Raw genomic sequence first — 23,791 nt, 5'->3', positions numbered from 1 at the left:
TGCCCCGAGTCAGGGATTTCCTAGTTGTTTTGAACACAGAATAATGTCCCAGTGATAAAGATGGATCTTGTCTAAAAGGACTGATCTCACATGCTGACAGATACTACATATCTGATGCAGTTCAGTCTCAGACATGCCTTTAGGTCGACAGTATTGTGTGGTTGCTTGTAGGTAGTTTGCTGTAAGCTTTTGATGCCAAAATACAGTAGGCCTATATTATATGTAATAGTGTTAATGCTGGGAGTGGACCTATGGAAAAAAAATTATCTGCTTTACATTCCAAATGTAGTGTGTCATTGAAGATAGGGAGGGGTGAGAGTGAGGCGGTGTAACAACATACAATACATTCTCAGACAAGTCAGGCTGTATCAAGATGCAAACCTCCCTCTACAGCCACCAGATCAATAAGTGGGTGACTCCACCCATCCCAGCAGCTCCTGTTCTACCACTCATGCTGACGCGGTATCAACCAGCCCGCACACAGTTAACCTTGACCAACTGGTTTGGCCTGCGTCTGGATCCCAAATGGCACCCATTCCCTTAGAGCTCTGGTAAAAATGAGTGCAGTTTGGGACATTCGTGACAAGGCTGCAGGGAGTACACTACAATCCAATGACGCCAGTTGAATGTATAACAAGGTAGAGCATAAATAGCCATCTTGTACCGGATTCCTGTGTAATGTAGAAAAACAAACTTTTTTTATTTTTGGTATGTACACATTACACAGTCTTGAGGGAGGCATTTATATTATTTACCAGTGGAGGCTCCTGAGGGGAGGACGACTCATAATAAATGGCTGGAATGGAATGGTATCAAGCACATGGTTTTCATGTGTTTGATACCATTCCAGACATTATTATGAGCCACTCTCCCCTCAGCAGCCTCCACAGTTATTTACACACAATAGATGTAGAACAAAAAAAGGACAGGTTCTACTGAATGTACAGGTAAATATGTTAACACTATTCAGGTAATAAACAGATGAGGGACACTTACTATACATTTCCTAGAAATAACATATTTCACCTAAATGTGATGGCGCCTTTGACACGAATGGCCGGGAATTCATCATATACATAGAAAAAGTGAGAATAAGCAGTTTGAGGAGAAAAGGAAACAAGTCTCTGTTTAAATCCCATTGTTTAGCCCTTTTCATTGACCTTGCTTGATGAGGATATCTGACATGTCGTCCACCTTCACGAGCTCCAAATTCTTTTAAAAGAAAACAGACAATGAATGACAAGAAAAATTGAGTGGCGTGGTTAACTCTTCATTCACACTCAACTACCAAGTGGAAACAGCCTTGATACTGACGACTATCTGAAAGATTCATAGAGTTTATATTTAACACAGACAAAATAAATTGTGCCAGACACCCACTCAATGAATAAAAGCTCTAAATGTATTGAGTTAATAATGTAGATATGTACTACCACTACATGCCAACATAATAGCCATGTCTAGAACCAACTTATTTTAGTAATGACATGGTGCAATAGGTCAGAGAAGTAGCTACTCACCTTCTCATTGGCCAAGTGCAGCAGGGCGACGAACACCAGGGGCACAGACAGGTTCTGAGCCATGGTGGGGGGCAGGCTGAAGTGACAGGAGAACAAGACATGGCTTTTATTACATTATTTATCAGCACGTATGTCCCATCCACATCCCTTTTAGCAAATGAATGTTTGGACCATCACCATCCAAAGTCCCTCAGTTGGCAGTAATGTCTAAATAAATGACGCATGTCTATCTCGCTACTAGTTTAATGAAAAGACGAAGAAGAAAAACAACTAGAATTCTCTTCAATGGCAGCTGAGAAAACACTATAGCCATTTAAGAAATGGGCCCAGTGGTGATACTAAGGCTTGGTACCTTTGAAGCAGGGTCTTTGTGGTCTGACTGAAGACTTTCTCCCCAGACACCTCTGAAGTCTCAGCATTCTCCACCTCCTGCTGAGAACAAAACATAACACTGTCAACCACAAGGATGCAGTCCTGGGTTCAAATACATTTAAAATTTAATTTGTGGTAAATTAAGCTTTGCTGTTGGAATGGAACCAATCGAAAAGTGCAAACCTTGCAGACCTGGGACTCCTGGCACACCTTAGCAAACGCTCAAAGTATTTGAAAGATTTTGAATACTATTTGAACCCAGGGAAGATTCTCAATGGCGAAAGGTGCATAAAGATGGAGGAATTCAGATTAAGTTATTGTTTTAGCAATACCCACAGTTTAAAAAAAAACTACGGCACACGACATGGTTCAATGTGCCAATAAATCTGCACAATCTACTTTTTTTCTTTTTAGAATGGTCTTGGATCAAAAGTCGGGATCAAGTTTACTGTGCTAATGCAGATACAATACAAGAGGAAATGGGGAGCACTGTATAACACAGTGAAATTAGGCATTTGTAGTAAGTACAGTGGGGCACAAAAGTATTTAGTCAGCCACCAATTGTGCAAGTTTTCCCACTTAAAAAGATGAGGCCTGTACATTTTCATCATAGGTACGCTTCAACTAGGACAGACAAAATTAGAAAAGAAATCCAGAAAATCACATTGTAGGATTTTTAATGAATTTGTCAATTATGGTGGAAAATAAGTATTTGGTCAATAACAAAAGTTTGTCAATACTTTGTTATATACCCTTTTTTGGCAATGACAGAGGTCAAACATTTTCTGTAAGTCTTCACAAGGTTTTCACACACTGTTGCTGGTATTTTGGCCCATTCCTCCATGCAGATCTCCTCTAGAGCAGTGATGTTTTGGGGCTGTTGCTGAGCAACATGGACTTTCAACTCCCTCCAAAGATTTTCTATGGGGTTGAGATCTGGAGACTGGCTAGGCCACTCCAGGACCTTGAAATGCTTCTTATGAAGCCACTCCTTCGTTGCCTGGGCGGTGTGTTTGGGATCATTGTCATGCTGAAAGACGCAGCCACGTTTCATCTTCAATGCCCTTGCAGATGGAAGGAGGTTTTCACTCAAAATCTGACGATACATGGCCCCATTCATTCTTTCCTTTACACGGATCAGTCGTCCTGGTCCCTTTGCAGAAAAACAGCCCCAAAGCATGATGTTTCCATCCCCATGCTTCACAGTAGGTATGGTGTTCTTTGGATGCAACTCAGCATTCTTTGTCCTCCAAACACGACGAGTTGAGTTTTTACCAAAAAGTTATACTTTGGTTTCATCTGACCATATGACATTCTCCCAATCTTCTTCTGGATCAACCAAATGCTCTCTAGCAAACTTCAGACGGGCCTGGACATGTACTGGCTTAAGCAGGGGGACACGTCTGGCACTGCAGGATTTGAGTCCCTGCGGCGTAGTGTGTTACTGATGGTAGGCTTTGTTACTTTGGTCCCAGCTCTCTGCAGGTCATTCACTAGGTCCCCCCGTGTGGTTCTGGGATTTTTGCTCACCGTTCTTGTGATCATTTTGACCCCACGGGGTGAGATCTTGCGTGGAGCCCCAGATCGAGGGAGATTATCAGTGGTCTTGTATGACTTCCATTTCCTAATAATTGCTCCCACAGTTGATTTCTTCAAACCAAGCTGCTTACCTATTGCAGATTCAGTCTTCCCAGCCTGGTGCAGGTCTACAATTTTGTTTCTGGTGTCCTTTGACAGCTCTTTGGTCTTGGCCATAGTGGAGTTTGGAGTGTGACTGTTTGAGGTTGTGGACAGGTGTCTTTTATACTGATAACAAGTTCAAACAGGTGCCATTAATACAGGCAACGAGTGGAGGACAGAGGAGCCTCTTAAAGAATAAGTTACAGGTCTGTGAGTGCCAGACATCTTGCTTGTTTGTAGGTGACCAAATACTTATTTTCCACCATCATTTGCAAATAAATTCATTAAAAATCCTACAATGTGATTTTCTGGATTTTTTTTCTTCTCATTTTGTCTGCCATAGTTGAAGTGTACCTATGATGAAAATTACAGGCCTCTCATCTTTTGAAGTGGGAGAACTTGCACAATTGGTGGCTGACTAAATACTTTTTTGCCCCACTGTACATGGGGGTCACCATCTTTATGCATGTCAGCTACTGGGCAAGTCTGTCCACTCCTCCATGACCTGGAAACTCCATGGTCAAGGAGTGTGTGTCAAATTGTTAGTAGGCGAACAGAGGAGTGCTTACCTCCTTGATTAACTACTTCAGCAGAGGATGCACAAGAGTATCCTTTCAGCTTCTATCACGGAAGTGTTTTAAAATCTGCCACACCCCCATTGAATCAGCTGTTTTCTCATATGAGAAAAGCATGCACACATTTAAAAACTATATGCTACTCATCCTTTTACCTGTAAAATGTCTTTCACATCTAGCCACATTTGATTTTATCACAACACATTTATTTTGGCATTCCACCCCTGTATACGCATTTTGCCCGATGAAACGTGATTGGAGCAGTCTCACTTCATACAATAACATTTGTTTCTTCTCCTTGACTACCTTTGACCTTTTTCAAGAGCAGGTGAGGAGAGGACAGAAGTGATAGGAGTCGAGCAAAACCTATTGATATTCTACCCAGGTCTGCAAGGAAGAGGCACGGAGGGAAAAAAACAACATATTAGCCAACCATAGAAGTCAGTCAATGAGACCTCGGAGGGGAAAGAGAGGCATGAAAACACTTTAAAATTGACCTTGGCTGTTTTTTCCAGACTGTCAGTCAGAAGATTCCACATGATGTTCTTGAGCCTCTTCATGTCCATCTTCTTGGCAGTTTTGGCATAGTTTATCTCAATCTTGTTCACCTGAAATGAAAGGCAAAGCTGGGCTTTAACAACATTTCAAACATGATGCTGCCATTTCAGAGCATTTATACCCTGAAGGCGGCACTGGGTGCCAGTGTCGGGGCAGGCCAGGGCAGAAGTTGGCTGTGTCGTTGGTGTTGTTGCAGTCTTTAATCCTTTCTACACAAATTTTAGAGTATGACACTTGCTGAACACTGGCTCCCCATAACCATTCCCCTTCCCACCCGGTGTGGTTCTGGCACCAGGTCGTCCTCCCCATAGGTGGACACGTCGTCATGGTCTTGTGAGGAGGCAAGGTTACTGTCTGCAGAAGGCTGGGTGTGATCTGCACCTCTACTGAAACCTTCCCCATCATCACTGTACCCACCCTATAGAGAGAGTCGGATAGATATGTAGAGAGAGAGGACGAGAAAGAGATTAGCCAAATAATTACAAAACCAGCTACTAACAAAGTAGGGCTGAAGCTATAGAATTAGTGGGGGTAATGATACACTGGCAAGGTCTATCTCTGTAGTGGTCTTATTGACACATAATGGAAACTGTATAAGACTGACACAGGAGTTACAATACAGACCTGCAGGCCAGGACAGAAGTTGGCTGTGTCGTTGGCGTTGTTGTAGTCGTAGTCTCCGATGCCTTCCAGCTCTCCAGACAACCTCTTCTGGCCCTCTTTACACAACTGACATGGAGCACACACACACACACACGTTTACTGACATGGAGCACACACACGTTTACTGACATGGAGCACACGCACGATAACTAACATGAAGCACACACACACGATAACTAACATGAAGCACACACACACACACATTTACTGACATGGAGCACACACACACACGATAACTGACATGGAGCACACACACGTTTACTGACATGGAGCACACGTCAGTGGCATCACAATCTTCACTTTATCAGTTGCACCAGCATATCAGTTCCATTCAGCTACGGTTATGAAGCCTGACTGTATCTGGTGGCGGCTGCACATTGTTTTAGCACACCACTGTCCCCTGGTATCACCATGGAGACACCGGACAGGGTCAACTAGTGTGCGTTACATTCATTTCACCCAAAATGTGTTTATTCCATGCTGGTTGTTGTGTACAGAAGGTCTTACTGTGCTGGCAGGTTTGAGGCTGAGTTGGGACAGGGTCTTAAGGGGGAACTGGAAGTCTGCAGCTAGAGTGGTTCTCTTGTTGCTGGTACTGAGGGCGGACTTGATGATAGTGGTAGCAGCCTGGGAGAACACATTAAGCAGAGGTGAGAGAAAGATTTGAATCAATGTGTGAGTGGTGAGGAAACTCCTATAGCCACTAAAACCACATTTCCTCGGGTGCAGAAATTGCATAACTGTCTTACACATAGGCAGGGATTGTCAAGACACTTGACCCCTGTATTAGCATCAAAAGTGATTGACAACGGCTCAGAAAACGGGCACTTTAACTTTAGAATGTGACTGCCTACTAGTGATTATAAAATCAAATTTAGTCACATGCGCCGAATACAACCTTACAGTGAAATGCTTACGAGCCCCTAACCAACAATGCAGGAAAACAAATAACTGAGTAAGAATAAGAAATAAAAGTAACAAGTAATTAAAGAGCAGCAGTAAATTAACAATAGCGAGACTATACATGGGGGGTACCGGTACAGAGTCAATGTGCACCGGTTAGTTGAGGTAATAAGTACATGTAGGTAGAGTTATTAAAGTGACTATACATGTGGTGTAAAGGAGGGGGGGCAATGCAAATAGTCTGGGAAGCCATATGATTAGATGTTCATGAGTCTTATGGCTTGGGTTTTTTATTTCACCTTTATTTAACCAGGCTAGTTGAGAACAAGTTCTCATTTACAACTGCGACCTGGCCAAGATAAAGCAAAGCAGTGTGACAAACAACAACAGAGTTACACATGGAATAAACAAACATACAATCAATAACACAATAGAGAAAAAGTCTACATACATGTGCAACTGAGGTAAGATAAGAGAGGTTCGCAATAAATAGGCCATAATGGCAAAATCATAACAATTTCGCAATTAAACACCGGAGTGATAGATGTGCAAAAGATGAATATGCAAGTAGCGATACTGGGGTGCAAAGGAGTAAAAAATAAATAACAGTATGGGGATAAGGTAGTTGGATGGGCTATTTACAGATTGGCTATGTACAGGTGCAGTGATCTGTAAGCTGCGCTGACAGCTGGTGCATAAAGTTAGTGAGGGAGAAATGAGTCTCCAGCTTCAGGGATTTTTGCAAATCCTTCCAGTCATTGGCAGCAGAGAACTGGAAGGAAAGGCGGCCAAAGGCGGAATTGGCTTTGGGGGTGACCAGTGAGATATACCTGCTGGAGCGAGTGCTATGGGTGGGTGCTGCAATGGTGACCAGTGAGCTGAGATAAGGCAGGGCTTTACCTAGCAAAAACTTATAGATGACCTGGAGCCAGTGGGTTTGGCAACAAATGTGAAACGAGGGCCAGCCAACGAGAACATGCAGGTCGCAGTGGTGGGTAGTATATGGGGCTTTGGTGACAAAATGGATGGCACTGTGATCGACTGCATCAAATTGATTGAGTAGGGTATTGGAGGCTATTTTGTAAATGACGTCGCCGAAGTCGAGGATCAGGAGGATGGTCAGTTTTACTAGGGTATGTTTGGCAACATGAGTGAAGGATGTTTTGTTGCGAAATAGGAAGCAGATTCTAGATTTAATTTTGGATTGGAGATGGTTAATGTGAGTCTGGAAGGAGAGTTTATCGTCTAACCAGACACCTAGGTATTTGTAGTTGTCCACATAGTCAGAACCGTCCAGAGTAGTGATGCTGGACGTGCGGGCAGGTGCGGGCAGCGATCGGTTGAAGAGCATGCATTTAGTTTTACTTGCATTTAAGAGCAGTTGTAGGCCACGGAAGGAGAGTTGTATGGCATTGAAGCTCGTCTGTAGGTTAGTTAACACAGTGTCCAAAAGAGGGGGCAGAAGTATATAGAATGGTGTCGTCTGCGTAGAGGTGGATCAGAGAATCACCAGCAGCAAGAGTGACATCATTGATGTATACAGAGAAAAGAGTCGGCCCGGGTAGAAGCTGTTTAGAAGCCTCTTGGAACTAGACTTGGCGCTCCTGTACCGCTTGCTGTGTGATAGCAGAGAGAAGTCTAACTAGGGTGGCTGGAGTCTGACAATTTTTAGGGCCTTCCTCTGACACTGCCTGGTGTAGAGGTCCTGGATGGCAGGAAGCTTGGCACCAGTGATGTACTGGGCCATACACACTAAACTCTGTAGTGCCTTACGGTCGGAGGCCGAGCAGTTGCCATACCAGGTAGTGATGTAACCAGTGATGCTCTCGATGGTGCGGTTGTAGAACATTTTGAGGATCTGAGGACCCATGCCAAATCTTTTCAGTCTCCTGAGGGGGAACAGGTTTTGTCGTGCCCTCTTCACGACTGTTTTGGTGTGCTTGGACCAGGGCTAGGCGAGATGATGATAAATATCGTGTGACGATAGACGATTTTCTATCGTTTCATATTATGCTCTCGTTTATTTCGTTGTGTCGCAAATCACACTCTTTATATTTGGACATTTGCAACACAAGCAAAACATGGAGAGTGAACGTGATACAGAGCACCGAGACCGTACCTAAAAGAGAGGCTACTTCAGTCGCAAGGGCGTGGTTTGGGTATGTAAAGTCTGACACACACCAGAAAAACACCCTCTGCAAAATATGCCACAGGCCGGTCCCGACAACAGGCTCAAACACCACTAAACTCTATGTAGTACAATTCGATGGAAGGAGGTAACAGCTGCCGTTATAACTTACATTTGCAAAGACATGGCCCTAATTTACACTGTCGAGAAACAGGGGTTTCGTGAGTTGGTGCTAACACTCGACTCAAGATACCAAATGCAAAAAAATTTTTTTTTTGAATTATACTCAACAAATAAAAGGTCATAAGAAATAGGCCTTTACATGTGGACACATTATATAAACTATTTATTCATTGAATTTACAGAATGTCTATCGTGATATGTATCGATATCAGGATATGAGAAGTAAGTAAGTTTGTTGGTGATGTGGACACCAAGGAACTTGAAGCTCTCAACCTGCTCCACTACAGCCCTGTTGATGAGAATGGGGGCATGCTCGGTCCTCTTCTTCCTATAGTCCACAATCATCTCCTTTGGCTTGATCACGTTGAGGGAGAGGTTTTTGTCCTGGCACCACTGTCGTTGTCGATGATCAGGCCTACCACTGTTTTGTCATCGGCAAACTTAATGATGGTATTGGGGTCATGCCTGGCAGTGCAGCCATGAGTGAACAGGCAGTACAGTAGGGGACAGAGCACACACCCCTGAGGGCCCTGTGTTGAGGATCAGTGTGTTGGATGTGTTGTTACCTACCCTTACCACCTGGGGGCGGCCCGTCAGGAAGTCCAGGATCCAGTTGCAGAGGGAGGTGTTTTGTCCCAGGGTCGTTAGCTTATTGATGAGCTTTGAGGGCACTATGGTGTTGAATGCTGAGCTGTAGTCAATGAATAGCATTCTCACATAGGTGTTCCTTTTATCCAGGTGGGAAAGGGCAGTGTGGAGTGCAATAGAGATTGCATCATCTGTGGATCTGTTAGGGCGGTATGCAAATTGGAGTGGGCCTAGGGTTTCTGGGATAATGGTGTTGATGTGAGCCATGACCAGCCTTTCAAAGCACTTCATGGCTACAGACCTGAGTGCTACGGGTCGGTAGTCATTTAGGCAGGTTACCTTAGGGTTCTTGAGCACAGGGACTATGGTGGTCTGCTTAAAACATGTTGGTATTACAGACTCGGACAGGAAGAGGTTGAAAATGTCAGTTAAGACACTTGGCAGTTGGTCAGCGTATGCTCGCAGTGCATGTCCTGGTAATCAGTCTGTGAATGTTGATCTTAAGGATCCACCCTCTTTTTTCAATTTTCACCTAAAAAGACATACCCAAATCTAACTGCCTGTAGCTCAGGCCCTGAAGCAAGGATATGCATATTCTTGGTACCATTTGAAAGGATACACTTTGAAGTTTGTGGAAATGTGAAAGGAATGTAGGAGAATAACACACTAGATTTGGTAAAAGATAATACAAAGGGGAGAAAAAAAAAGTGTTATTTTGTACCATCATCTTTGAAATCCATAATGTATTATTCCAGCCTAGGTGCAATTTAGATATTGGCCACTAGATGGTAGCAATGTATGTGCAACATTTTAGACCGATCCAATGAACCATTGCATTTATGTTCAAAATGTTGTGTCAAGACAGCTCAAATGTGCCTAATTTGTTTATTAATAACTTTTCATGTTCAAAATTGTGCACCTCTCCTCACTCTTTCACTGTAATAGCTACTGTAAATTGGACAGTGCAGTTAGATTAAATTCTTGTTAATCTTCCTGACTATCAGATATCTAAATTATGTTCTGGGAAATTTTATTGTACTTAGAACCTCATGCTAATCGAATTAGCCTGTGTCAGCTCAACCATCCCGTGGAAGGGACACTGATCCCAAATAGGTTTAAGGTCTTACTCACATCGGCTGCGGAGAGCATGATCAGTCTTCCGGAACAGCTGGTGCTCTCATGCATGTTTCAGTGTTATTTGCCTCAAAGCGAGCATAGAAGTACTTTAGCTCATCTGGTAGGCTCGTGTCACTGGGCAGATCTCAGCTGTGTTTCTTTGTAGTCTGTAATGGTTTGCAAGCCCTGTCACATCCGACGAACATCAGAGCCTATGTAGTACAATTCGATCTTAGTCCTCCATTGATGCTTTGATGGTTCATCGGTGGGCATAGCGGGATTTCTTATAAGCCTCCGGGTTAGAGTCATGATCCTTGAAAGTGGCAGCTCTGGCCTTTAGCTCAGTGCGGATGTTGCCTGTAATCCATGGCTTCTGGTTGGGGTATGTACGTATGGTCACTGTGGGGACGACGTCGTCAATGCACTTATTGATGAAGCCAATGACTGATGTTGTGTACTCCCCAATGCCATCGGAGAAATCCCGGAACATATTCCAGTCTGTGCTAGTAAAACAATCCTGTAGCTTAGCATTTGTTTGATCTGTCCACTTTTTTATTGATCTTGTCACAGGTGCTTCCTGCTTTATTTTTCCTTGTAAGCAGGAATCAGGAGGATAGAATTATGGTCAGATTTGCCAAATGGAGGACAAGCTTTGTATGCGGAGTAAAAGGTGGTTCAGAGTTTTTTCCCTCTGGTTGCACATTTAACATGCTGATAGAAATTTGGTAAAACTGATTTAAGTTTCCCTGCATTAAAGTCCCCGGCTACTAAGTGCACCGCCTCTGGGTGAGTGTTTTCCTGTTTGCTTATGGCGGAATACAGCACATTCAGTGATGTCTTAGTGCCAGCATCGGTCTGCGGTGGGATGTAGACAGCTACGAAAAATACAGCTGAAAAGTCTCTAGGTAGATAGAGTATCTCATGATAAGCTGTAGACCACACTACCTCAGGTGAGCAAAACCTTGAGAATATTATTTCCAAAAATGTAGCTCAAACAATAATCAGAGAACTGGGGGGGTTACCAAGGGCTTACTCTAGTGGTGCAGAAGTAGGTTTCAATGTTGACATGATCGTTAAAGTCAATTTCAAAGGCATTCTTAGACTTCCTCTTGCGACCCTCCTTCTCAGGCATGTTGTCCTCTACACACACACACACACACACACACACACCACACACACGAGCGAGACAGAGGAATGAACAGGTGATATTTAGTGGCCAATGCTGTTAAGGAATTCTCTCAAACACAGATAAACTACATACACAACATGACTTTGTCCGTACAACCACCACTCACTCTTGTGCAGAGGTTTGAAGCGCCAGTAGCCAGGACCTGCCCAGGTAGCCATGGTCCTAGGGCTGAAGTAGGAGTACTCTCTGGGCTGGTTGGACAGCTGCAGACACATGGTGGCTATGTCCCCCCCTCCAATGGGAATCACATCCCTGTGGACAGTCAACCACACCACAGAATGACATTAAAATACATGGCCAGCAGCATAGCACCCTGCATCCCACTGCTGGCTTGCCTCTGAAGCTAAGGGTTGGTTCTGGTCGGTCCACAGATGTGAGACCAGATGCTGCTGGAAGTGGTGTTGGAGGGCCAGTAGGAGGCCCTCTTTCCTCTGATAAAAAATAAATAAAAGCCAATCCCCCTGTGCAGTGATTGGGGACATTACCCTGTGTATGGTACCATCTTTCAGATAGGACGTTAAATGAGTGTCCTGACTGTGGTCACTAAAGATCCCATGGCATTTATTGTACGAGTAGGGGTGTTAACCCCGGTGTCCTTGCTAAATTCCCAATCTGGCCCGCATACTATCATGGCCACCTAATTGTCTAATTGGCTCATCCATCTCCCCTGTAACTATTGCCCAAGATGGAAAAAAAACATCAGTTTCATTTTTAAACCTAGACTGGGAAAAATATGGATTTAATAAACACATCTTCAGTTAATCCAATTACTTTTGCTAGGATAAGTAACTCATTCTAAAGCCTGCCTGGACCTAAGATAAGGAGGTCATTAGTAGAGCTTTTTCTGTCGAGTCAAATTGTTTCCCTTCATTCATCCAGACATCTAAACTGGATATTTAAAGGGTTTGGGTGTGTTACCGTCATAACAGTTTTGAAACACTCAGGACATCATGGTACACACAACAACAACAAAACTAGAGACAGAACAAGGTCAATTAAAACTACCAGACAGGTTTCCTTGTGGGATACCGTTCCTCATGAAACATCTCTGGGATCCTCTATGGCAACTATTCCCAAACTGGGGTATGCATAATAGTGTGTGCGTGTGTGTATATATACAAAATATAAATTGGCTGTTTGAAAATGTGAAGATTTTTATGTGCGTGTGTATTCACATTTTCAAACAGCCAATTTATATTTTCGAAAGGGGCTATACAACATTTAGGTGAGGTTTTTCCCCCCTCGTTTAAGTAGCCTCATTTCACTGCCAAAAAAAATCTAATGAAACTATCTAGGGTTCAGCGAAATAACAATGTCAAATACAGGTAGCCAGAAAATTTACATAAAATCACATTAACCGTTGCTCTCCCATGGGTGAAACCGTCACTCTTGCGCAGATATTTAGAAACAAAACATGCCAATTTGAAAAATACACCACAGGAGTTTGAGCGAAAATTAACATGACTTTCGAGTGGTAAGACGTGTATAAAAGCAACAGATACCATTAAGAAGAAGGGGCTAGAAGCGTCTTATATGGTGAGCTACCGAGTGGCAAGGACAGGCAAGCCTCATACTATTGTGGAGGACTTCATTCTTCCTGCTGCAGTGGATATGGCTGGGGCAATATTGGGGGAAAAGGCAAATAAAACTATACAGACAATGCCTTCATCCAACAACACTGTTTCATGACACATTAGTAACATGGATGGAGATGTTTTGAAACAATTACTGCTTCGGCATACAAGCCAGTGAATTCTAAGCGTTACAGCTAGATGAGTCAACAGACATGGCGGGCCTGGCACAGCTTCTGGCATATGTCTGTTACGTTGATGGGGGGGGGTCAATTAAGGAAGACATCCTCTTCTGCAAACCAGGACAACCAGGGGGTACGCAACTGGAGGTTTAATGTTTGAAGGGGTACGGGACTATAAAGAGTTTGGGAACCACTGCTCTACAGGTATAAACAAGCAGAGTACCAACAAACACCCCCAGGTTGTTACCACCCTGTAACAAACACCCTCAGTGCACTCACCTTCCTCTCCCCGTCCCTCCAGCCTTACAGCCATCCTTGTGTTCCTTGGAGCCCTCTCCACCATAATCCCCCTGACCATCCTCATAGTCTCCATCAAAATGATCCCCAAAATCCTGACACTCCTCATCTGGCTCCGCCTCAGCGTTCCGGTCAAACACGTGATCCCCCTGCTTCATCTTCTCCAGCATCTGGGTCATGGTCTGTAATAGAAGAACGATTTATATAGGGCTATATGACTACTGTATCAAAACAATACCTCCGATCTGTATCATTTCCAAACTAAAATAAAGACGTGTGCTTCCCAAATGGCACCCTATTCCTTATACCGTGCACTATATTTGACCAGGGCCCATAGAGTCCTGGTCAAAAGTAGTGCACTATATAGGAAATAGGGTGCCATTTGGAATGGAAGCTGTGTATATTGCAAGTGTACGTTGCGCTCACCTGGTCAGGGTTCCAGCTGGTGAAAGAGAAGTCTGCCAGGGAGGGGCAGATGGAGCTCTTCTCCTGGGTCTGCTGGAGACCACCTGTCCAATCACACAATCATTTCATGAATGATACCATTAAATCGGAATATGTAGGCCAAGTGCCAATAATTTACAGCATCGTTTCTTAATCCTGGTTCTGGGTGGGTGCACATTTTCGTTTTGTCCTCGCACTACATACCCGATTCCACTAACAGACTCATCATCATACCTTAGATTAGTAAAATCAGGAGTGTAGTGCTAGGGCAAAACAAAAATGTGAACCGTTTTGGGTCCCCAGGACCAGGATTGAGAAACACTGCCTTACAGCATCACTCAACAATCAACACAACCAGGCTTTGAGAAAATCTAGAGATACTATGCCAGACTACAGCAAAAACAGCCCAGGGGTCATATGTATTCATGTGTCTCAGAGTAGGAGCAGTGCTTAATTTAATCTGGATTCTGCTGCAACAGGATCTGGCACTTCACCGTTTCGTTTCGGAACCTATTTGCCGGGATTCAGTACCTGTCGTGGCATGAAAAATTATTTTCACTGTTTTCAATGTAAAAATGAAAGTTGACTCCACCAGATTTATTCTGCCCCCTAACATATGTGATGTGAAAACATGCCTGATATTCTAAGAATTGATTTGTGTGGGCCAGCCTGGGTTTTTGCGCAACATTGTAGCCTATATAGACCAACGCACGTGGCCATTGCTGTGGTGAGAGAAAGAAACACGCCTGTATCTTGCACTACATTATTTATTTCCTTATAGAACCATAGCCACAAGAATTGTGCTGGAGGTGCCGTAGCACCCCTGATAAATGTCCATATATTTACCAAAGTTATGGAATCACTGCCGTCCGTTCAGAAATAAGGAGTAGGCCTATAATTTAGCCACAGAGGATCAATAACTTTTTTGGTTTGTTTAATAGCCTAGCTGTGGATTGTGCGTAGCCCAATCATAACTCAAGCCAAAAGACTGCGGAACAGTTCATCAAATGGCTATCCGGACAATTTACATTGACCATTTTATTTATTCATCTTAATTGTTTTGCACCGGCTCTATGCACACTCTCTAGACTCTACCCACACACGTTCACATGCATTCGGCGCATGTGACCAATAAAATGTGATTTGATGCCTACAGTCGGGAACCAGCAGTAAATCTGTAGGTTAACAGCATGCAGCCAAAAACAGGCCTTTAGCAATCATTTCAAATACAATCTCGGGAAAACAGGTTGTAAAGCAAATGGATCCTGCTGAAAAGACTAATATGTCTACCAAGCTATCAACTTCCAAATGGACCTATTGAGTGAACTTCATTGTTTTACAAAGTAAAACGAGAGATATAAGCTTTTGGCACGAGCACATCAATCATCACTGGTGAGTGAGCTGCACATCATTGGGTGAGTCAGTGAAACTGGAAAGCTTTTTAAAGACTCATTTCCTTTTCATATTGTCATATTCATATTGTACAATACGTTTGTCTCCACACACCTAGGCCAAAGTTAGTGATGAATTCAAGACAGGTCGTTTTTATTGATTCTTAGTTTGTCAGTGTCAAAGTATCCAGAAATTCCAATAACTTGTTGGGTATTAAAAAAAGATTCTGCTAAAGTCTCGAGTCATCTAAAATGATATAGAATTGCATGAAATGAGTTTATGCAAGACCAAATTTTCCTCAGATCCCAGGCTACAAAACGGTCCCCCATGAGTGCAACTTCTACAAATCGCCTCTACGCTATGCCAGTACGCAAAAGCGATAATGCATCCAATGCTTTATTATGAAGGTGAAAGCATTTTTTATACGCTCTGGTACCTCAGAGCCCCCCCAGGTCACCCCTCTCTCAGGATCACTTTGTTCAGGCACCTCCCAATTGACAAATTAAGCACTGTACAGTAGGAGTGCTGTTCTCGGATCAGACTCCCATTGTACACAATCATATACATTGTGATCTAAAAGGCAAAGCTGATCCTAAATCAGAACTTCTACTCTGGGGTACTTGCTACATATGTCCCGGGTCAAAAAGTGTGATGCTGACGTGACCCAGTCAGTGTTACCTGTGAAGGGCAGCGAAGGGACGTGCTGCGGAGGAGACTGGGAGCAGGAGTGAGTGGAGTGCAGCAGGGTCATGTGGGAGGGGAAGAGCAGCTCACAGCTACTGTCTTCACTGAACAGCACCGACAGGAATACACCTGCTGTGCTGCTCTCGTCGAAGGACGACGCCATGCGCTGGAACATGGGGTCGACCTGGAGTTGGAGGGGTGGGATGATAACGAGGAGAATATTGGTGAGTTTACCATGTGTGAGCTTTGTAGGATCTGTAGGATCCATACTCTCAGTAAATATCATAATAAGTCCTCTGGCTTTGTATTTATTATGGATCCCCATAAGCTGCTACCAATGCAGCAACTACTCTTCCTGGGGTCCGGCAAAAGGCAGTTATACAATTTTAATAACATTACATTCATAACAGATTACACAAATCAAATTTCATTGGTCACATACACATGGTTAGCAGATGCGAGTGTAGCGAAATGCTTGTGCTTCTAGTTCCGACAGTGCACAAATATCTAACAAGTAATCTAACAATTAAACAACAACTACCTAATACACACAAATCTAAAGGGATGGAATAAGAATATGTACATATAAATATATGGATGAGCGATGACCGAGCAGCAAACATTCAAGTGGCATTATTTAAAGTGACTAGTGATCCATTTATTAAAGTGGCCAATGATTTGAGTCTATGTAGGCAGCAGCCACTGTGTTACTGATGGCTGTTTAGCAGTCTGATGGCCTTGAGATAGCTGTTTTTCAGTCTCTCAGTCCCAGCTTTGATGCACCTATACTGACATCGCCTTCTGGATGGTAGCGGGGTAAACAGGCAGTGGCTCGGGTTGTTGTTGTCCTTGATGATCTTTTTGGCCTTCCTGTGACATCGGGTGCTTTAGGTGTCCTGGAGAATATAGTTTGCCCCCGGTGATGCGTTGTGCAGACCGCACCACCCTCTAGAGAGCCTTGCGGTTAAGGGTGGTGCAGTTGCCGTACCAGGCGGGGATACAGTCTGAAAGGAAGCTCTCAATTGCCCATCATTAAAAGTTTGACAGTGTTTTAGGTCACAAGCCAAATTTCTTCTGAGGTTGAAGATGCACTGTTGCGCCTTCTTCACCACACAGTGTGTGTGGGTGGACCATTTCAGTTAGTCTGTGATGTGTACGCTGAGGAAATTAAAAACTTTCCACCTTCTCCACTGCTGTCCCGTCGATGTGGATAGAGAGAGGATGCTACCTCTGCTGTTTCCTGAAGTTCACGATCATCTCCTTTGTTTTGTTGACATTGAGTGAGAGGTTGTTTTCCTGACACTACACTCCGAGTGCCCTTACCTCCTCCCTGTAGGCTGTCTCGTCGTTGTTGGTAATCAAGCCCACTACTGTTGTGTCGTCTGCAAACTTGATGATTGAGTTGGAGGCATGCATGGCCACGCAGGTAAGGTGGAGGTGATCCTTGACTAGTCTCTCAAAGCACTTCATGATGACAGAAGTGAGTGCTACGATAGTCATTTAGTTCAATTATCTTTGCCTTCCTGGGTACAGGAATAATGGTGGACATCTTGAAGCATGTGGGGACAGCAGACTGGGATAGGGAGCGATTGAATATGTCCGTAAGAACACTAGCCAGCTGGTCTGCGCATGCGGCTAGGGATGCTGTCTGGGCCAGCAGCCCTGCGAGGGTTAACACGTTAAAATGTCTTACGTCAGCCACGGAGAAGGAGAGGGGGGCCCGCTGTCCTTGGTAGCGGGCTCTTCGGTGGCACTGTATTATCCTCAACGCGGGCAAAGAAGGTGTTTTGTTTGTCTGGAAGCAAGACGGTGTCCGTGACGTAGCTGGTTTTCTTTTTGTAGTCCGTAACTGCCTGTAGACCCTGCCACATACGTCTCGTGTCTGAGCTGTTGAATTGCGACTCCACTTTTTCCCTACAACAACATGTCGGTTGTTTGATTGCCTTGGAGGGAATAAATACACGGTTTATATTCGGTCATATTCCCAGTCATCTTTCAGACAGCAGCTCACAACACACCTAGTGTGTGCCCTCAGGCCCCCACTCCACTACCACATATCTACAACACAAAATCCATGTGTACTTGTGTGTATAGTGCGTATGTTATTGTGTGTACATGCATGTGTCTGTGCCTATGTTTGTGTTGCTTCACAGTCCCCGCTGATGTGGAATAGAGTTCCATGTAGCCATAGTCGGTTCTGGACTTGGACAGTGAAGAGACCTCTGGTGCCATGTCTTGTTGGGTATGCATGGGAGTCTGAGCTGTGTGCTAGTCATTTAAACAAAAAGCTCGGTGCTTTCAACATGTCAATACCTCCCACAAATACAATTAGTGATCAAGTCAATCTCTCCTCCACTTTGAGCCAGGATAGATTCATGTTTGCTCTCTGTGTACATCCAAGGGCCAGCCATGCTGCCCTGTTCTGAGCCAATTGCAAAAAAATGTAACTCCCTCTCCGTGGCACCTGACCACACGACTGAACAGTGCGACAAAACTAGGGCCTGTAGGACCTGCCTTGTTGATAGTGCTGTTAAGGTAGAGCAGCTCTTTATTATGGACAGACTTCTCCCCATCTTAGCTACTGTTGTATCAATATGTTTTAACCATGACAGTTTACAATCCAGGGTTACTCCAAGCAGTTTAGTCACCTCAACGTGCTCATTTTCCAGTGGCATGACGTTAGTAAAGATTGAAAAAAAAAAGTAAGGGGCCTCGACAGCTGCCTGTGGAATTCCTGATTCTACCTGGATTATGTTGGTGAGGCTTCTGTTGAAGAACACTCTCCATGTTCTGTTAGCCAGGTAACTGTTTATCCACAATATTTCATTGGGTGCAAAGCCATAACACATACGTTTTTCCAGTAGTAGACTATGATCAATAATGTCAAAAGCCCACTGAATCATAAAGCGGCCCCCACAATATTTATCATTAATTTCTCTCAGCCAATCATTTGTGTAAGTGGTGTGCTTGTTGAATGTCCTTTCCTATAAGCGTGCTGAAAGTCTGTTGTCAATTTGTTTACTGTAAAATAGCATTGTATCTGGTCAAACACAATTTTTTCCCAAAACTTTATTAAGGGTTGGTAAGAGTCTGATTGGGTGGCTATTTGAGCCAGTCATTCCTCTATTCTTAGGTGGCAGAATGACTTGCTTCCCTCCAGGCCTGAGGGCATACACTTTCTAGTAATACAATAACAACAATTATTTCACCTATTCCACACTCACTTTATAAAATTCAAAAGGCTTTCTGCACCAATTCCATTTATATTCAGAGTTTGGCTATGTGTCTCAAAAATGTCCAGGTGACTCCACATCAAACCTCACAGGCATAGCTTGGTCCTTTACCTCAGGCTATTCCTGGAGCAGGAAAACCATCACTTACCTCACACTTCCTCTCCGACTCAGAGCTGTCGATGTTGCTCAGGTTCTGCTCCACAGTCTTTTTGGGAGGCCTCTTCTTCTTCTTCACCACCTGCTTGGCAGCCAGTTCTCCTGCAGCACCTTCCGCCATCTCTCCCCCATCTCCTGCTCCATGCGCATAGGAAAAGGTCAGAGCCTGATTATCTTTTATTGACAACAAAAATTTTTTTACAACAGAGCACGTCACAGTATGGCACCATAGAATAGTTTGCCATTTGGGACACACAGACAGTGTATGGATGTTATAGTTAAGAGGCTCTCACCTTCCCCAGGCTTGGTCTCAGCACCCAGTCCTCCCAGTACTCTGTAGGCATCAGCATGGACAGCATCCACTCGGACTGCGTAAATCTTGGTGCTGGCGTCCAAGGTACCCGCTGCCACCTTGGCAAGGAGAGAGAAAAACACAATCTCATACAGCCAATAGACGCTAGGCCCATAAAGTGAAATGACCAGTCTGTCATCAATATACTCCATTAGTTTGGAATAAGCCTATTAAAACAAACAATGTATATCTTAAGGGGTTGCGCTACAAGCTTATTTCTTCATTAGTAGATTACACTTTAATCTCCTCAATAGTAGTGGAAATCTGAAGAGTTTTGTGATGAGTAAATTTAAAGAGAGATAAGAAACAGAAACTACAATAAAATGAATAATTAATGTATCAAGCCATACCTTGAAATTTGTGAGCTCAGAATCCTTCTGTTTGAGGATGTCAGCCATGTAGTCAATCAGGTGGAGACCAAAGGCATTTTTGGTGGTAATTTTCTACAAAAATAGGACAAGGCTTTGTGAATCTGAGACGCCAGTTTCCAATAACCTGCATGGCTGGAGATACAGTGCCTTCAGAAATTATTCACACCCCTTGACTTTTCCCCACATTTCGTTCTGTTATAGCCTGAATATAAAATTGATTAAAATTGAGATTGGCTGTAGGCATGCCAGTGACACACAATACCACACAATGTCAAAGTGTTTTTATTTTTGCAAATTAATAACAAAAATTACAGCTGAAATGTCTTGAGTCAATAAGTATTCAACCCCTTTGTTATGCAAGCCCAATGAAGTTCAGGAGTAAGAATTTGCTTAACCAGTCACATAATAAGTTGCATGGACTGTGTGCAAGAGCGTTTAACATGATTTTTGAACGACTACCTCAATCTCTGTACCCCACACATACAGATAACTGTAAGGTCCTTCAACCGAGCAGTGAATTTCAACCACAAAGACCAGGGAGTTTTTCCAATGCCTTGCAAAGAAGGGCATTTATTGGTAGATGGGTAAAAAAAAAATAAAAAAAAAAGCAGACATTGAATATCCCTTTGAGCATGGTGAAGTTATTAATTACACTTTGGATGGTGTATCAATACACCCAATCACTACAAAGATAGATAAGTCCTTCCTAACTCAGTTCCCGAAGAGGAAGGAAACCACTCAGGGATTTCAACATGAGGCCAAAAGTGACATTAAAACAGTTAGAGTTTAATGGCTGTGATAGGACAAAACTGAGGATAGATCAACAACATTGTAGTTACTCCGCAAACACTAACCTAATTGACAAAGTGAAAAGAAGGATGCCTGCACAGAATAATATTCCTAAACAAGGTACAACTGCAAAATATTTGGCAAAGAAATTAACTTTATGTCCTGAATATAAAGCGTTTTGTTTGGGACACATTGAACACAACATATCACTGAGTAGCACTCTTTTTTTCAAGGCTGTATCATGTTATGGGTATGCTTGTCATTGGCAAGGACTATGGAGCTTTTTAGGATAAAAAGAAACAGAAGAACTAAGCACAGGCAAAATCATAAAGGAACAGAGCTGAAAAATAATAATGTGCAAATGTTGTACAATCCAGGTTTGCTAAATTCTTAGAGATTCTTCCAGAAAAAGACACAGCTAAAATTGCTTCCAAATGTGATTGTAACATGTACTGACACAGGGGTGTCATAAAAAAAAAAACATGTTTCCACTTTGTCATTATGAGAGTGTGTAAATGGGCGAGATTTTTTTTAAAATTCAGGCTGTAACAAAATGTGGAATAAGTCAAGGGGTATTAATACCTTCTGAAGAAAACGCATGAAGCCATAAGCGATGACTCGGAGCGAGAACATATTCTGCCCCTCTTAGAAGAGGGCCTTTTAACGGCAGTATATGCATGCACATGCTGCTTACATTTTCAGTGGAGAGCTTGATGCAGGTGGAGTAATGCTCTGAGATCTGTGCATTTGACAGTTTGGGCACAGCAGCAGGGGTCCCCTTGGTGCTGAACACAAACACAAGGATTGTCTCTTACAAAGGTCTAAATCAACAGAATACCTGTCAAGATGTAGTACTAAAGGAGATTACTGGCAGAGAGAGGGCTTGTCCTACCTATGAGAGGTAGATTCATTAAATGAGGAGTCAGCGGCAGCTTGCAGGCCAATGACCCGGGATCTGCGCCTCTGACGCCGCTCTAGCTCATCATCGTTTCCCTCGAAAGATGCGAAGAGCGGGGTGCTGCTCGCGACAGGAGAGGCGCCTCTGTGCTTCAGGGACGGTGAGGCCCACTGACGCACCCGGGAAAGGGGTGAGGACGATGAGCTCATCGTGACTGCCAGTGGGGAGAGGGGGACACAGATGCACATTAAGTTCTTTATTCCTCTCTGCTTCCTAAAGTTACATTTATTAAAATGAGTTATACTGTCGGTAGCTAACAGTAACGTTAGCTGTTGGATATTTGATCATAGCTATCTAACGTTACCAAAGCAAAGGCGTCTTGATTTTTTTCAAAGCAATCCTAAATTAACACGTTTTTGTTATTGGCCACCTGTAAACAAAGTAATTTTAGTTGGCACTTGGGCTGGCAAAGCTAAACCTAGCTAGCCTAAATACAGGAAGGTATCGTTTGATTGTTGGTAGCTGTGATACTAACGTTAACGTTACCTAGTTAGCCAACTTTTTAGCTAGCTAAAAACACAACTGGATTAGATAACTTGCTACTCTAATTAACTATATCTGATATCAATAAACTAGTTAAGTTAGCTAAAGTTAGTGAAGGTTGGGTGGGTATGATTTGTGTAACGTTCCAACAGGAATCCGTTCCAAAAACTTCGTAAATAACAAGGATGCCAACAACAAACGCCCACCCAACCTTCACTAACTTTAGCTAATTTAACTCGTTTATTGATATCAGGATCTTTCTTTCTCTCTCTCGGCGGACCTGAGCCCTAGGACCATGCCTCAGGACTACCTGGCATGATGACTTCTTGCTGTCCCCAGTCCACCTGGCCGTGCTGCTGCTCCAGTTTCAACTGTTCTGCCTGTGATTATTATTATTTGACCATGCTGGTCATTTATGAACATTTGAACATCTTGGCCATGTTCTGTTATAATCTCCACCCGGCACAGCCAGGAGAGGACTGGCCACTCCTCATAGCCTGGTTCCTCTCTAGGTTTCTTCCAAGGTTTTGGCCTTTCTAGGGAGTTTTTCCTAGCCACCGTGCTTCTACACCTGCATTGCTTGCTATTTGGTGTTTTAGGCTGGGTTTCTGTACAGCACTTTGAGATATCAGCTGATGTATGAAGGGCTATATAAATGAATTTGATTTGAATTAAAGGTTAACTAAAATGTGCTCATTTGCCATCCCCAGATTTTGTTTATGCTAGCTAACGAGTATGAAAACAAAAGCTGTAAATAGATTGAATTCCTACATTACCTCGATTATTTCCAAAGCTTCTGGAACAGTGAACTGTTTCTTTATATATAGCTACATTAAAATGAAAACAACGCGTATTTAGCTTTGTATGAATGCACTTTTGTTCCTGATCAGATTTGAAAATGTGCGCCGAAGGGTTTACGTAATGACAGTGGGCGTTACCATGTTGAATCGACACTCGACTCCGCCCCATTGAGGTAGCTCCGCCCATACCACATTTTGTGTTTAGACACCCGATTAGCCACCAATCACCCCATTAAAAGTTGGAAACATTTTCTCTGGTGTTTTATCTCCAGAGTGGGTGACCCACCTGCGGAGCAGAGTCCTCTCTCTAATTAAAATATTTGACCAAGTTGTGTCCCAAATGGCACCAAATTCCAGAGCATATTCACCCTTTAAACAGAAGAGATAAGGTCTTTCAAATCAAAATAAAATTGTATTGGTCACACACGTGATTAGCAGATGTTATTGCGGTGTAGCGAAATGCTTATATGATTGTGACAAGTCTGTTTATATTTGGCTTGGCTAGCTAGCTATCTTGCTAATTGTAATTTGAATGATGCAGCAACACCAGATAAAGAGCATCTGCTTTTTGGCCCCCTTCCCCAGTTTCTCGAGGGAAGTGGAC

At 43.3% G+C, this 23,791-nt stretch overlaps 1 protein-coding gene across 4 annotated transcripts; it reads right to left on the bottom strand.

Moving 5' to 3' along the window:
• Positions 1–668: 668 nt before the first annotated feature.
• LOC109896093 (condensin complex subunit 2-like) lies at positions 669–23,415 on the bottom strand. 4 transcript variants are annotated; one of them, XM_031829768.1, is made up of 18 exons: positions 23,164–23,415; positions 21,839–22,058; positions 21,641–21,731; positions 20,137–20,229; positions 19,728–19,845; positions 19,427–19,572; positions 16,040–16,229; positions 13,952–14,034; positions 13,508–13,707; positions 11,582–11,727; positions 11,320–11,426; positions 5,876–5,995; positions 5,330–5,434; positions 4,980–5,123; positions 4,645–4,755; positions 1,873–1,952; positions 1,521–1,596; positions 669–1,212 (listed from the first exon to the last, which is right to left on the bottom strand). In XM_031829768.1, the coding sequence occupies exons 1-18, from the start codon at positions 23,372–23,374 to the stop codon at positions 1,153–1,155; spliced, it is 2,301 nt and encodes a 766-aa protein (XP_031685628.1). In that variant the 5' UTR covers positions 23,375–23,415; the 3' UTR covers positions 669–1,152. The 4 variants fall into 4 exon arrangements, with proteins under 4 accessions (XP_031685628.1, XP_020345919.1, XP_031685629.1 ...); XM_020490330.2 differs by having other exon boundaries at positions 1,873–1,949; XM_031829769.1 differs by having other exon boundaries at positions 19,427–19,569.
• Between the last annotated feature and the right edge of the window lie 376 nt (positions 23,416–23,791).

Source organism: Oncorhynchus kisutch, linkage group LG8, assembly GCF_002021735.2.
Source record: "Oncorhynchus kisutch isolate 150728-3 linkage group LG8, Okis_V2, whole genome shotgun sequence".
In the NCBI taxonomy this organism is placed as follows: Eukaryota; Metazoa; Chordata; class Actinopteri; order Salmoniformes; family Salmonidae; genus Oncorhynchus; species Oncorhynchus kisutch.
This window is presented reverse-complemented; position numbering and strand designations above follow the sequence as displayed.

Bases quoted from the DNA above. Each gene is read 5' to 3' on its own strand.
- LOC109896093 (XM_031829768.1), bottom strand. From the start codon at position 23,374: ATGGGCGGAGCTACCTCAATGGGGCGGAGTCGAGTGTCGATTCAACAT. The intron at 16,230-19,426 runs GTAAGTGATGGT...CTCCAACTCCAG, and splicing joins AGTCGGAGAGGAAGTGTGAG to GTCGACCCCATGTTCCAGCG. The intron at 5,996-11,319 runs GTAAGCCCTTGG...GTGTTCTCCCAG, and splicing joins CCTACTTCTGCACCACTAGA to GCTGCTACCACTATCATCAA.